This window comes from Elephas maximus, chromosome 19 (genome assembly GCF_024166365.1).
Source record: "Elephas maximus indicus isolate mEleMax1 chromosome 19, mEleMax1 primary haplotype, whole genome shotgun sequence".
Classification (NCBI taxonomy): domain Eukaryota; kingdom Metazoa; phylum Chordata; class Mammalia; order Proboscidea; family Elephantidae; genus Elephas; species Elephas maximus.
In genome coordinates, this window is record NC_064837.1 from 68,706,343 (window position 1) to 68,720,180 (window position 13,838).

Sequence of the window (13,838 nt, forward strand, 5' to 3'; positions counted from 1 at the left end):
TCACTGTAAGGGTCACTTTGCCCTTTCCATCCACAAGAGGTCTGATCCAGCTGGTCTTTCGTAGTTTAGGGTGATCAGTCCTACGAAAGGGCTATGGGGGAGCCTCCCCAGGTTAATGGTTAAAGAAGCAGAAAAGCGGGTTTGTTCCAACTGACCTTTGGGAAACTTGATTTCATCGTTGCAGCAGGTGATTTATGGTCTACTCTTGGCTTGGCCAAGCATCTAAATTAGTTCTCTCACTACCTGGTTCCCAAACACAAAATAAGAATCCACCTCCCGCCTTCCACCCTAAGGGGCACAGGGGAGGGTGGCAGGGAGAGAAGGCTGGCTTTGGGGGCTTCGTGAAAAACGCGATGACTCCACATAACCCATTGCTACAGCAAGTTCAATTCTTGGTGGACTGCGTCAGGACAAAGGCCATTTCAAAATTTATTACAGAAGTTGACCTTTTCTGATGGGAAAAAATGTTTTTAAAAATGATCTCTGAGTGACAGGGTATAACACGCCTTCATGTTTGCCCACACGCAAAGGTTTTATCTACTGAGGTGCGGCTGACGTGAATGAAACACAAGACCTTAGTCTGCGTTCCATGACAAGCACACACACTTATGTCAACTGCACCTGGACCAAGATAGAAAACACCGCCATCAGCCCACACGGTTCCTTCTGTGCCCCTCTGGTCACTGCCCCATCCCGAATATCCACTGATCTTATTTTCATATAGTTTGGCCTGTTCTTGAATTTCATGTAATGAATAACACAGCGTACAGTTTCTGGTGTCTGACTTCTTTGGATCGACATAACGTCTATGAGATTTACCTACATACCTTCTCCTTCTACGGACAAACTAAATATCCCAAAGACCTATATACATCATAGGTTCATGAGTCCCAATCCAACCCCCAAAATCAAAGAGACCAGCGTTTCTCAAACTCCGTTTCGCTGGAATACCAGTCCCTTCAGGGTAAAGCCACACTGATCTCATTGACGGGTGGTCTTAGGACCTGGCACAGCGACGACACCATAAAGCACTCAATAAAGTGCAGTAAAATGATGAAGGAATGGTGGTCTAGACAACAAAGTCGAGAAAATTCTTCATACCAAATCCCCATCTTAGAGATTCGAAATCTAAAATGACTAATACAGACACTGAGAAGGTCTGTAGTTAAAACAAAAAAAGAATAAAAACTTCAGCTTGGCATTTCTCAAACTCAGTTGCGCACAGAACAGGTTTTTTCAAAGTATATTAACACTCTACAGAACACCACTTTGGGAAACGCTGATCTAAACAAGGCCTGTGTGGACACTGAGGCTCGGAGAAATATCTCGCCCTGACCCCTCACTGTGCCTAACAACTGTAAAGACAGCTCTAGACTTTCAGGAAAGACAGGCATCATCTATTAAGATGCCCTTGGACAAAAAGTAGATTTTTACTCCATTCCCACAAAAAGCGACACGTGCTGATGCGCCTGTTTTAGGTAAAAGAGAACGTGGCTGGTGAAGAGCTGGTATCCATCGCACCTGTTCACAAGGAAGCTTTGACTTTCCATAGCAGGAAGAGTGAAACAAGGAAACAAAAACCCAGTTAGACAGTGGTCTCCAACCTGACTGTGTGTGCCAATCATTTAAGGATTCTGCCCTTCAAAAAAGGCAGATTCCTGGGCCTTTAAAAACCAAACCCATTGCTGTTGAGTCGATTCCAACTCACGGTGGCCCTATAGGACAGGGGAGAACTTCCCCACAGAGTTTCCAAGGAGTGGCTGGTGGATTTGAGCTGCTGACCTTCCGGTTAACAGCCGAGCTCTGTGCCACCAGGGCGCCTCCTGGGTCCTGCCCTTCAGAAATTCTAATTCATTGGCCCTGGAGTAAAGCCTGGACTCAGTATTTTAAAAAGCGCCCAGGTGACTCTGATGGCAGCAGTAGCTGCTGAGTCTCCGGGAGGTGGCCAGAGCACTCACCTTAGTGATCTTACCCCCAGTGAAGTTGGCAAAGCGCTTGAGGGAAAGGGTCAGGACACTGGACGCTCTGTGGATGGAGAAGCGCTTGCTGGCTGGAACCTTCTTCTTGCATCTGTGAGGACGGTGAATGAGAACTACATGAGCTCAGCAACTGCCCCAAACCCTAATACAGAGACAAGAAGATAGGGGCAGGGAGACTAGAGCACTGGAAACGGGACAACCAGAACGCAATTAATGAGAACACTGACATGTTGCGGAAAACGTAACTAATGTCGCTGAACAACTTGCTTAACAGAACTTTCAAATGGGAACCTAATTTGCTGTGTACACTTCCACTGCAAACACAATAAAATATTAAAAAACAACTGCGTGAGCTTCTGCTCTGAGCAACGCTGTCCTTGTATGAGGTTACAGCTATTCACGACAGCTCTATGTCTATGTGGCCTCTTGGACTAACTCTGTGGTCTGCACCCCTGAAGGAGCCCTGGTGGCGCAGCAGTTAAGCACTCAGCTGCAAATTGAAAGGTCGGCAGTTCAAACCCACCAGCCGTTCTGTGGGAGAAAGATGTGGCAGTCTGCTTCTGTGAAGATCACGGCCTTGGGAACCCTACGAGGCAGTTCTACTCTGTCCTACAGGGTCACTCTGAGTCAGAACCGACTCACCGGCAGCAGGCTGGTTTATGGTCTGCACCCTCAGACTCTATCGTCACTACCTCCTCACAGAAAGCCACCACGGGGAAGCAAAGACCGGAGAGAAGCTGGAGATGCTAAAGCAGAAATAAGGGATTTCCCGACTGGGAAACTAAACAGAACGTATGACAAGGTGGCCTTGGGGGTCACACTTACGGACAAGAACAAGTTAAAGCTGAAGTGAGCAGGCGATCAAACGGACAAGCAGGAAATAAACGTAAGCACGGCTAGAAGACAAAGAGGGAAACAGGCGCAAATGAACAGCTTCAGGTAAACGAAAGGAATTTAAAGGGGCGGAAAGCGGCGTTTGCGCAAAGAAAGATAAACCCGAAAGCAGAATTAAGAGCATACTCTTCAGTGATTACAGCTTTCAAATGACCTAGATATGGTATAGGACATCTGTACAGTAACACTGTAAACCAAAATCAAACCAGCTGCCACAGAGTCAATTCTGACTCATGGTAAGCTCACGTATGTCAGAGTAGAACTGTGCTCCATAGGGTTTTCAGTGGCTGATTTTTCAAAAGTAGACTGCCAGGCCTTTCTTCCGAGGCACCTCTGGGGGACTCAAACTGCCAACCCTTCAGTTAGCAGCTGAGCATGTTCACCGTTTGCACCACCAGGGCCTTGTGGTTGTTAAAAGCAAGCAAGAGGTAACTCTCCCATCTGCTGAAATGGAAAAACGCCCAAGACAATTAAGCAAAACAGGTCAACTGCAGAACACGCGTTTCACGTAAGAGCAGGGAGCAGAGTGGCCACAGGCTCTGAGGCGGTGCCTGGGGACCCTCAGGCCAGGCACCCCCTCTGTGCCCGGTTTCCTCGTCCTGCGAAACGGGGATAAGACCAGTCTGTGTCACAGGTGAATGCCGCAACACATTCAGGGCGCGGCCCAGCACGGGGAGGTGCTGCGCAAACGCCAGCGGTAAACACCGGAGCTATCATTTCATCCTCGTGGCTGAGAAGTTTTACTTCAGAGAGACACACACACTACTCAAGAGATGTGAACTGTGACCCCTCCCGGGGCCAGCGGGGGCGGGTTAGTGACTTGCTCTATATCCTTCTGGATGGTCTGACCTTCTTGCCACGAGCAAAGCGAAACTCACTTAGCGCACATATAGGCGTTCTCTCCACTCAGGACATCTGGTTTCACAAAGACTTCCAGGGCTCGCACAATATTCGCAGCTTGCTGAGAAGGACAAAAACAGGCAACAGGATAAACAGCAGATGAAAAACGCTGATTCAAGAAATGCCAAATTTAAGGCCTTTTTCAGGCTGAGGCAGCAAATCACAAAACCTTGCTTGCACAAAAATGTGCCCGCTAGCTGCTACCTACCAAGACTCAAGAGGTCCACTGCAAGGGACAGCGTAAGCCGCTGTGAGCCCTTCTCCACTGACGAGAAACCACAGCCCCGGGGGCTGACCACGGGCAACAGTCACCAGGCTGCCACGGTACCAGAACTATCACAAAAGGAAGGCTGCTCCCCAAAGGTGCTGGGCCCCAAAATTCTGCATGTAGACTGCCCACAGAACACTGTGGGTACCCCTCCTCCCACCCTGCAAGCAGTGTGAGCAACAGTCACGCCTCAGAACACAACTCTTTTCCTTTTTTAATAATAAAAAAAAAAAACACGCCTAGGAAAAAAGCTAGAAAGAAATATGCAAGTGATAGTTTCCACTACAAGGCAGTAGGGATCTTAGTATTTGTTCCTTATTTATTCTGACACTATGTGTTTATTGGACCTATATTAGGTAGGTATAGATCTGTCCATATCTATATCTAGACAGATAAATGGACAATATCCTTCTCTCCTGCTCGCTCCCCCTTTCTCTGGTCTTGGTTTTCCTCAGCAAACATGTCTGCCAGCACCCAGCCGAGCACCCAGCCGTACCCGAATCTCTAGCGCGATATCCAGGTAGGGGTCGTAGGTGTCAGAGACGCTCTTGCACACAGAACATTTCACTGCAACAGAACAAGAGGCGGTGAGGGTGTGCGGACTGGGCAGTCCTCTCCATGGGCCTTTGGCCCCGAGGTTCATGTATCTGAAGAAGGAGGCCTCATTCCCAGCCAGAGTTCACCCCAAGAGGACGGGCAAACCCAGCACTGCCCCACGCAGTGCAGCCTCTTTCCCCCTTAGCAGGCTCTACCCCCACCATGGTCGCTAACCACCCATGCTGGGGCAGTGGACAACAATGGCACCAAGTGAGGGCAAGGTGAAGGAAAAACACCACCACCAACAGTCACACTGCCCGATGCTGCCCCCCAAACTTTCTCAGGTAGACACTACAACCATTAGGCAAAGGACTGGGAAAGCAGGCTCAAGACTCTGTGGCTGCCCAAGTGCCCCAGAGTGGCCTTGTGTTCTTAGAAGTCTTGGTCACATTCCAGATCTTGCCAAGAGGGGATAGTGATATCTCACTTACCACGGGATCTGAGATAGCCTCCAAAAATCTGGTGGACCAAAGTCGTGGCCTGCGTCTGACGATCCAGCCTGAAAAGAAGGCCACACGCCTTCAAGAGAATGAAGTGCCGAGCAGTGCCCGTAGCCTCTCTGCCCTCCCCACGCCGGGTCCCCACTCAGCATGACGCTACAAAGCGACATCACACGATCAGGCGTGGGCACACATTCCTGCCCCATCCTCGGCACCCCCCACCACTGCCTGGGGGCGCTGTGCTCCTCAGCGGCACCCCCACTGTCCAGTGGGCACTCTGCTCCTTGGTGAGCCCCCACACTGCCCAGGGGGCTCTCCTCTACTCCATGGTGCCCCCCACTGCCTAGTGTGTGTTCTGCTCCTCAGTGGCCCCCAACCCACTGCCTGGTGGGTACCCTGCAGGCCTCTAACCTGTCCCAGCCCCAAAACAGCTACCACAGCCTTTGACCCTGCTCCATCACTCAGCAGGCAGCCTCCCATCAAGGAAAAGCCTGAGAAACCTGAGAAATGTATCTGGTTCTCACCCAGCCTTACCTTTCTTTTCAGCCTCAATGAAAGAAGCCCTCAAATCTTCCTCAAGAACAGGCCCCTTCCTCAATCACCCCTCCCCGCGCCCCCAGGCTCTTCCCTCAGTCACCCCCTGCCCCCCCAGGCTCTTCCCTCAGTCACCCCTCCCCACCCCTCCAGGCCCCCCAGGCTCCTCCCTCAGCCGCCCCTCCCCCACCACAGCCCCCTCCCCCAGTCCTGCAGGTCTGATATATGCTCTCCACAGGCGCTCACTGTACCACTTGCCTCTCTTATCTGGTAGGAAGGGGGTGGTGAGAGGAGAGCAAAGGAGAAGAAATCCTCCCCATGTTCTGCACCATGATGCGCATGAGGGTCTGGCAGACCCCATGACTGCCCACCACCTGGGGTCAGAGGCAAGGACCTCACAGACCTACAGAGAGCACTCTGCACAGCGCCCAGGCACAGTAAGCCTTCCTCTGGCAGCCCTTCATTCCTGTCAGGAACGTTCTGGAAACAAGTCTACATCTAGTCTCTGCTCCTTCTTTTCACTTGCAACCCACCTCTGAAACTGCCCTCCTTGAGTCGCCAATGACCCCCAGGACAAAAACCAAACCTTTTAGTCTTTTTACTAGAATGTGACAGCAGCTGACAGTGTGACCCACTCCCCTGAAACAAGTATCCCTCCTCCCCCAGGTCCCCATCACTCCCAAAGCACTGTCCTCCTGGGTCCTCAGCTCTCCCAGGTCCCCATCTCTCCCAGGGTGCTGCCCTCCTAGGTCCCAGGCTCTCCTGGAACCCCGTCTCTTCCAGGTCCCCATCTCTCCTGGGGTGCTGCCCTCCTGGGGTCACCATCTCTCCTGGGGCACTGCCCTCCGGGGGTCAGTGTCTCTCCCAGGTCCCCATCTCTCCCAGGGCACTGCCCTCCTGGGTCCTCGGCTCTCCAGCTGCTGCCCCAGGTCCCTGTCTCTGCTAGAGTGCTGCCCTCCTGGGGTCACCATCTCTCCTGGGTCCCCATCTCTCCCAGGTCCCTATCTCTCCAGCTGCCCTCCCCCCCAGCCGTCACAGGCCCAGCTTCCTCAGCCAGGCCCTAGGTTTGCACTCTCCTCACGTTCCCTGGCAATACGTGGACAAGTCCCTACGGGTGCAGCCCCCCCCCCGCCCACCTACAGAACACATTGATGGCTCCACAGCTTCATCACTGACCTGGTCCTTTCCCGTCTATGAAACAACTTACTTCCCAGCCCTCGGATTTGTATGAAATTATATACTTCTTCAAAATATTTTGGGGACCAACACATGGCCACCAAATTTTAATCCTGCAAAGCTAGGAAATGAAGAAACCCAATGCTGCCATCTGCAATCACCACCATTTCATCAAAGGAAATTTTAACTACAAAAAACAAGCAAGGACATAATCACACAGTAAACTCACAAATTCCAGGCAGCCATGGATGACAGCAGCTCCTAGAATCCAGACTGCCCACAAGTCACCAGAAGCCATCGAGAACCTCAGAGAAGCCACTCTCCCGGGAATAACGAGAGCAGGAAAGCACAAGCTTCAAGGAAAACACAGCCAGATTCCAGCGGGCTCCCTTCCCCACACCCGCCTGAGCCTTGGTGGAGGGCAAGGGCAGCTGGGAAAAGCGGTCCCCTGGCAGTGGCAAGGGTCCCCGGAAATCACCACTGAGAGAAGAAGCCAGTGGGTGCGAGGCTCTGAAGTGTCCCCACACAGCAGAGTCTCAGGGGACAGGGTAATAAGGGTAGAACAGCCTCCTTAGGAGACTGGGTAGTGAAAGGAACGTGAAGCAAAGGGGAGCAACGACCCAGACGGACTCACCCTTTCCTCTGCAAGGAGAAAACCAAAAAAAAAAAAACAAAAAAACACATCAACAAACCTGTTGCTGTGGAGTCAATTCCAACTTACAGCGACCCGATAGGACAGAAGAGAACTGCCCCATAGGGTTTCCAAGGAGTACCTGGTGGATTTGAACTGCCGACCCTTTGGTTAGCAGCGGTAGCTCTTAACCACTACGCCACCAGGGTTTCCCTGCGAGAAGCAATCATTAAAGAAGCTGCACTCCACTGTGCTGACAGGAGGGGGCGCCCGGGAACTAGGTGTCCTGTGAGCCACCAAACCCACTTGCAGATAAAAGCAGGGACTTGGTGAAGAAAACGGCAGTCGAGATCCCTAACACTTCATCTTATAAATGTCACCCCAAAATCAACCACCAAGTAAAATAAAAGCTAACACTAAATTCCAGACTGAATTAAATATCCTCAAACAAGCATTTGGGAATGTGAAAAATCACCCTGAATAAGAAATTTTAAAATTAAAAGAAAAAAAAAAAAGGTTAATTAAATGCAGAAAAGAAATAGAAGGAAAAGATAAAATCCCTTCGGAAATAAAGGCTGAATTATAACCTGCCCAAGAGAGGAGAGAGTCAAACGAAAACTGAATAGGTGGGACGCGTAGGGGACAGTGAGTCTGTGTTAAGGGCAGAGGAACGTTGGGGGAAGGAGGGTGGGAATGGCTGCAGGAGTGTCATCAGCATCACTGAGCTGCACATGTAGCAAGTAGTCAACTGGCCTATGTTTTGCTGTGTATAATTTCCAACAACAACAACAACAAATTATTTAAAAAAAGAAAACTTAGTAAGGAAAACAAAAAGACAACAAAAATGAGACAAAAAAAGAACAGTCAGGGAGAAAGCAGTTGAAACAGAAAACAGGCAATAACTGGAGCCCCTAAAAAGTTAAACCAATCAAACATGAAACTCTAATTCAAGAACTCTTCAGAAACCCTGAAAGCAAAACTAACACTGGAATGTATTCCCAAGGTGAGAAGGGCTTTCAGATCAGGGCTGAATCTCACCAAGGAAATACCATTTCCAGGGTACCAGATACGTTAATTGTATACATTTCACAAAACAAACACCAAGTTTGTAAGACACACTTACACACCGATTTACAACGTTTTCCTAGTGATTGTTACCTATTTTTAAATTGTAACGTTTAAAGCAGAGCTCATTCAAATAAAGCCACGTGCAGGCACCATCTGACTATTGGAAAGGATTACTCTTGTGCTAGCAGAAAAACTTCTGTGTTTACAGTTTCCAGGTTCAATCTTTGCCAGATTCCACCTCTAATCGGCAAGGCTCAAATAATGGGCGGGGGGGGGGGGGGGGGCAGCGCCAACCGGAATGGACTTGTTCACAAGAGCCTGCCAGGTTTCCGGGAAAACTGGCCTGTTGCAGTCAGCTGACACACAGCCTAGTAACGCTACTGGACTTTAAAGATTAAAAAAGAAAGAAATCCTCAAGTCCTCTCGGCAAAAAAGATCACATAACTTGCAAGGTCAGGGGCACTAGGCTGACCTCAGACTCCTGGGGCCCAGGAACCCTGGGAACACTCGTCCCCCTCAAGGCATCCAGTGGAGGATGGTCTTCTCCCAGCCACACGTGAGGACATCCCAGCAGCAGGCCTGAGAGCGAGCACGGATCACAGTAACTGTAGCACTAAGACTAAAGCCGGAGGCGGGATGAGTGTGGAAGAGCAACACAGGAGCCTTATCTGCTCCACCAAGAAAGAAATGATGTAGCTAAAAGCCAGCAAGAGAGGCAGAGGTCCCGTTAAAAATGGGACAGATCAGATGTGATGGGTTAAGAAAATGGGAACAAGGGCTTTAGAACGGGTACACATCTAAAGGCAGCCACTAGAACAAATTTTTAAATACCAAAAGAAATTTTAAAAATAAGCAAGCAAAGAAAAACGAGAGAAAAGAACACAGCAAATATACTAATATGATAATTATAAAAATACAACCATCTGGCAGAGTTGCGCCCAAACTTTTCAGTTGTTATCGATAAACGTCAATGGGCTTAAACCTTCTAACAGACTTTTCTGTACACTTTCACGTTCTTTCATGGAGACATTTGTGATTCCTACCACCTCCCACCCCCTGTAAGTCTACATGGGTTCAAGAGATCATGAATTAAAACATTAGCAAAATAATGATTGATTAAAAAAAAAGTGCGGGGAGGGGGCGGTGTCAGGAACTCTATTACAAAAACTGAACACTGTAAGAGATTCGCTAAGGCATTTTTCCCTCCACGAAGCTGCTGAAACAGAGCTGCCAGCACCACCCCGACCATACCCAATGGCCTTCCTGTCTACAACAGGTAACTGTAGACAGAGAGGAGAGAGGCTAGCTGCCTAGGCCACCACAAGTGCCCACAGGTGTTCTCCAGTGTACAAGGGATGCCCAGTCCCCTTGTTCATGCCCAGATCCAGCGTACAAGAGATGCCCGTATCCCCTTGTGCACTCCCATCTCCAATGTACAAGAGACGCCTAGGTCCCTTTGTGCATGCCCAGATCCGGTGCACAAGAGAAGCCCAGATCCCTTATGCACTCCCAGATCCAATGTACAAGAGACACCAGGTTCCTTGTGCACGTACTTGGCATAGCCATTCAGGCAGGCCTTCTGCATCGCGTCGATGGTGTACCGGAGAAACTCATGGGCATCTTCTTGGTTCCCAAAGCGGAAATGCCGGGCTATTTCTACCGAAGGAAGAGAAGAAACGTCAGACTGGCAGGGAGATCTCGTGCTTTACCTACCAATGACCCACCACTGATTTTCTTATCATCTCTCCCTGGCAATCCCAAGTATATAAAAGTCTACCTTTTCAAAAAGCCAGGAAAACGAGAGCCCTACCTACATGGTGTATGATCCAACCATGACTCATCAATTATAGCTCTTTTTCTCAGTAACACCTAAGGGCTTAAAGACCCAGCACTTAACAGAACAACACAAAAGCCATTAGGAAGGCCATTAGGAAGGTGAAATCCACTGATTAGTTCTTCCAAAGAGCCAACACAGAACACAAATGGGTTATAATTACGTCGTTGGGCGGTAATTTACACAGGTTTCCGAAACCAGCTCACTTCTGCCTCTGCCAAGTCATCGGCATGGCGCCTGGAAATGGTCCTCCTGGGGTTCAAGGACCTTACCCCTCTCCATCACCTCCCCTTCATCCATGCCAACCTGCCTACCTAATGCACACAACAGCCCCCTCTGGCCAAAACCTACCTGCCCTTCAAAGCCAAGGTCATGCCCCGCCTCACCAAGAACTCCCGCCCACGTGAGACTCTGAATTACTATTCCTTTGGTCTGCACCACCAAACGTGAGACACAGTTATCACACAACAAGCTTACACGCTTCTTCATGATAGGATTCCTAAGACCCCATTCGCGCCTCCCCCGCCACCAACTCGCCAGCGCCAAAGGCAGAGCTCAGCGCTGGGCAGGCATTAAGCGACAGACCCACTCTTACTTTTCAGATCGCGGATGAAGGAGACGGGCTTGATCGCGTTGCCGCTGTTGGCAAAGGCCTGGATGATGTGGTTCTGCATGACACAGAGCATACAGAAGCCCCCCTGGTGACCTGCAGGCGGAGAGCAAAGCAGAGAGAGCGCTGATGACAACACCCCTGCCCCAACACGAAAGACGGACAAACAAAAAAACTCACGAGGGTAAACTAGTCTGAAGGAATGGCTGAGGCATTGCCAGGCCCCTAAGGAACACTGAGGGAAAGCTTTTCTCTGCTGGGTAGCTCTCAGGGGCCGGGACTCTTCCAAAACAGTAACCCTAATAATTGTGCACCATTACCCTGAGATAACAGCTTTGAACTTTTCACACCTCATTAATGTATGACTAACCAGTACTGACGAATCCATTCTGCTGTCATGGTAACCCCGTGTGTCAGAGTAGAGCTGTGCTCCATAGGGTTTTCAATGGCCAAGTTTTCAGAAGGAGATCGCCGGGCACCTCTGGGTGGACTTGAACGTCCAATCTTTCAGTTAGCGCTTCGGTTTGCACCACCCAGGGATGCCAGCATATGATATATACAGTATTAATACACTTATAATCAGTGAGTTTGATTTTCAAAATGAAGTTTAAAGAAAAACGTTTTCTCTAATTTCTAAGCTGTGTCGCATGTCACTAGGCTAGATTATTTTAGGGCTTCCTGGCATCCCCCCTAGTTTGATCCTCAAATGTGGGAGCCTCTGCTCTACTGGGTCTAACCACCACGTTGGCAAACGTTTTCTGTAAAGCACCAGGTCGTAAATATTTTTGGCTTTTGGGCTGTAGAGTCTCACAATTGCACCACTCCCCTGCTGTAGGGTAAAAGCAGCCACAGATGACTGAGCGTGCTGTGTTCCAACAAAACTTTATTTAGAAACACAGGTGGCGGGCCAGACTCAGCTCATGGGCTATAGTTTGCCCACCTCTGCTGTACGTGAAGCTACTTGTTCTTTAGGTGTTAGGCTAGGCAACAGGGTATTTTTTTAATTATAAAATATTTTAAATATAACGAGAAGTAAAAAGAATATACCACCACTCAGTTCTACCAAGTTTGAGGCTTTTGTTTTTTTTTTTAAATAAAACATTGGTGTGACAGTTGAACTCCCCTGATTTGGTTACCCAGGTCCTCTCATCAGAGGCGACCACCGTCCTGAACTAGGCTCCTATCGATCCTATTAATGTATTGATTGCACTAATACACGTGTTGCTATCCATAAACAACACACGCAGTGTAGCGCTCGCTGACAAACTTACGTCACATAAACTGTACCACGCAGTCTGCAGCACTCGGCAGCTGGCTTTTTTTAGCCCGTGCTGAGACGTAGCTCTAGTTCATTCATTCTTATGGCCTGAGCGTCTCCGGGATGAACAGACCACGCTTTATTGACCTCTCCCTGCTGATACACATTTAGCCCTTTTTTTATGCTGCCACAAGCAATGCCGCAGCACTCCTGTGCCTGTCTCCTTGCGCACATGTCGGGGGCCCTCTAAGGTACACACCTAGAGGATAAACTTCTGGTTCAAAGGGCAAGCACTACTCTGCAAGACCCTGCTGTCTGGACGGGTTACCTTGTCACACGGATCTGCCTCACGACACAAAATTGAACAACAATCCGTGATCTCCCATCAATACCTATAATCAGTCACTTAGACACATCTCAAAATCAATAATGGAATTTCTTGTAGCCTGTTTGCCAGATCTGCATAAAAACGCTAGCATTTATATACACAAAAAAAAATTCTTCTAGGCTGGATATCAAAAAACCATTCACGTGATTAGTTTATCACTAAAACCAAACCAAACCCACTGCCGTCGAGTCGATTCCGACTCATAGCGATCCTACAGGACTCAGCAGAACTGCCCCATAGAGTTTCCAAGGAGCGCCTGGCAGATTTGAACTGGCGACCTCTTGGTTAGCAGCTGTAGCACTTAACCACTACGCCACCAGGGTTTCCAATTTATCATTAAACGGGGGCTTTTTTGTTTTTCATTTTAGACTTTTCTAAGCATATGTGTTCGTTGCTTTTATTTTTTAAATGACAACAATGTTTGAGGGGGGCTCAAAATTAGGCAAAAAACTAATACATGTTATTTAAAGTATGACAAATTTTGATTAATGTGAAATAACCGAACACAGCTCCTGTTTTCAAACACTTCTAACTCCAGCTAAGATATTTACTACAGAAGTTTTGGAGAAACAAATCCTCTGATCACTGTGGAAAATGCTGCTGGTTTTCAGCCTGCTGAGAGCCACTCTTAAACCAACTTAAGCCAGAAATACTTGACACAGGACTTCCCAAATCTCTGGCAAATCAAAACAAAAAACCAAACCCATTACTGTCAAGTCGATTCCAACTCACAGCTATCCTATAGAACAGTGTAGAACTGCCCCATAGAGTTTCCCAGGAGCGGCTGGTGGATTCCAACTGCTGACCTTTGGTTAGCAGCCGTAGCACTTAACCCCTACGCCACCAGGTTAGTATACAAAATTAATTTAGAGGGCACCTGGACAAATACTTTTTTCATGTAATTGAGAAAAATACAACTCACCCATTAAACCTATGACTTTATGAACACTGCTATTTATAAAAGAAAGGGAAAAAATTGAGTTGATTTAAAGAAAAACTTAAGTAAATAATTTAAATGTATACAACTGACTGAAATGTGGGAACAATGTACAGTGAAACCTGTGAGAGCCGGAACTCAACAGGACTGCCTTGCTTTTCCAGGTCTCGCAAGTTTTCCACCTTTGACAGGGTGCAGTCTCATCATTTTTCTATTAGTGGAAAATAGTTGTTTTCCTTTTCTGACAGGTTTCTGCCTTACACAGGTTCCAGCTTAGACAGGTCTTACTATATAGTAAAGGATGGGATTCAATTTCACGTTTCT

The 13,838-nt window shown here is 48.5% G+C and overlaps 1 protein-coding gene across 4 annotated transcripts in view; it reads right to left on the reverse strand.

Moving 5' to 3' along the window:
• The window catches only part of USP36 (ubiquitin specific peptidase 36), a 46,117-nt gene that overhangs the window by 17,246 nt on the left and 15,033 nt on the right, over nt 1–13,838 (reverse strand). For all 4 annotated transcript variants that reach the window (XM_049859615.1, XM_049859612.1, XM_049859614.1 and 1 more), the window contains exons 5-10: nt 10,917–11,027; nt 10,041–10,143; nt 5,070–5,137; nt 4,538–4,608; nt 3,752–3,834; nt 1,959–2,070 (exon numbers count right to left, since the gene is read on the reverse strand). In XM_049859615.1, the coding sequence (XP_049715572.1) occupies nt 1,959–2,070; nt 3,752–3,834; nt 4,538–4,608; nt 5,070–5,137; nt 10,041–10,143; nt 10,917–11,027 (548 nt within the window). The remainder of the gene's footprint in view (nt 1–1,958; nt 2,071–3,751; nt 3,835–4,537; nt 4,609–5,069; nt 5,138–10,040; nt 10,144–10,916; nt 11,028–13,838) is intronic.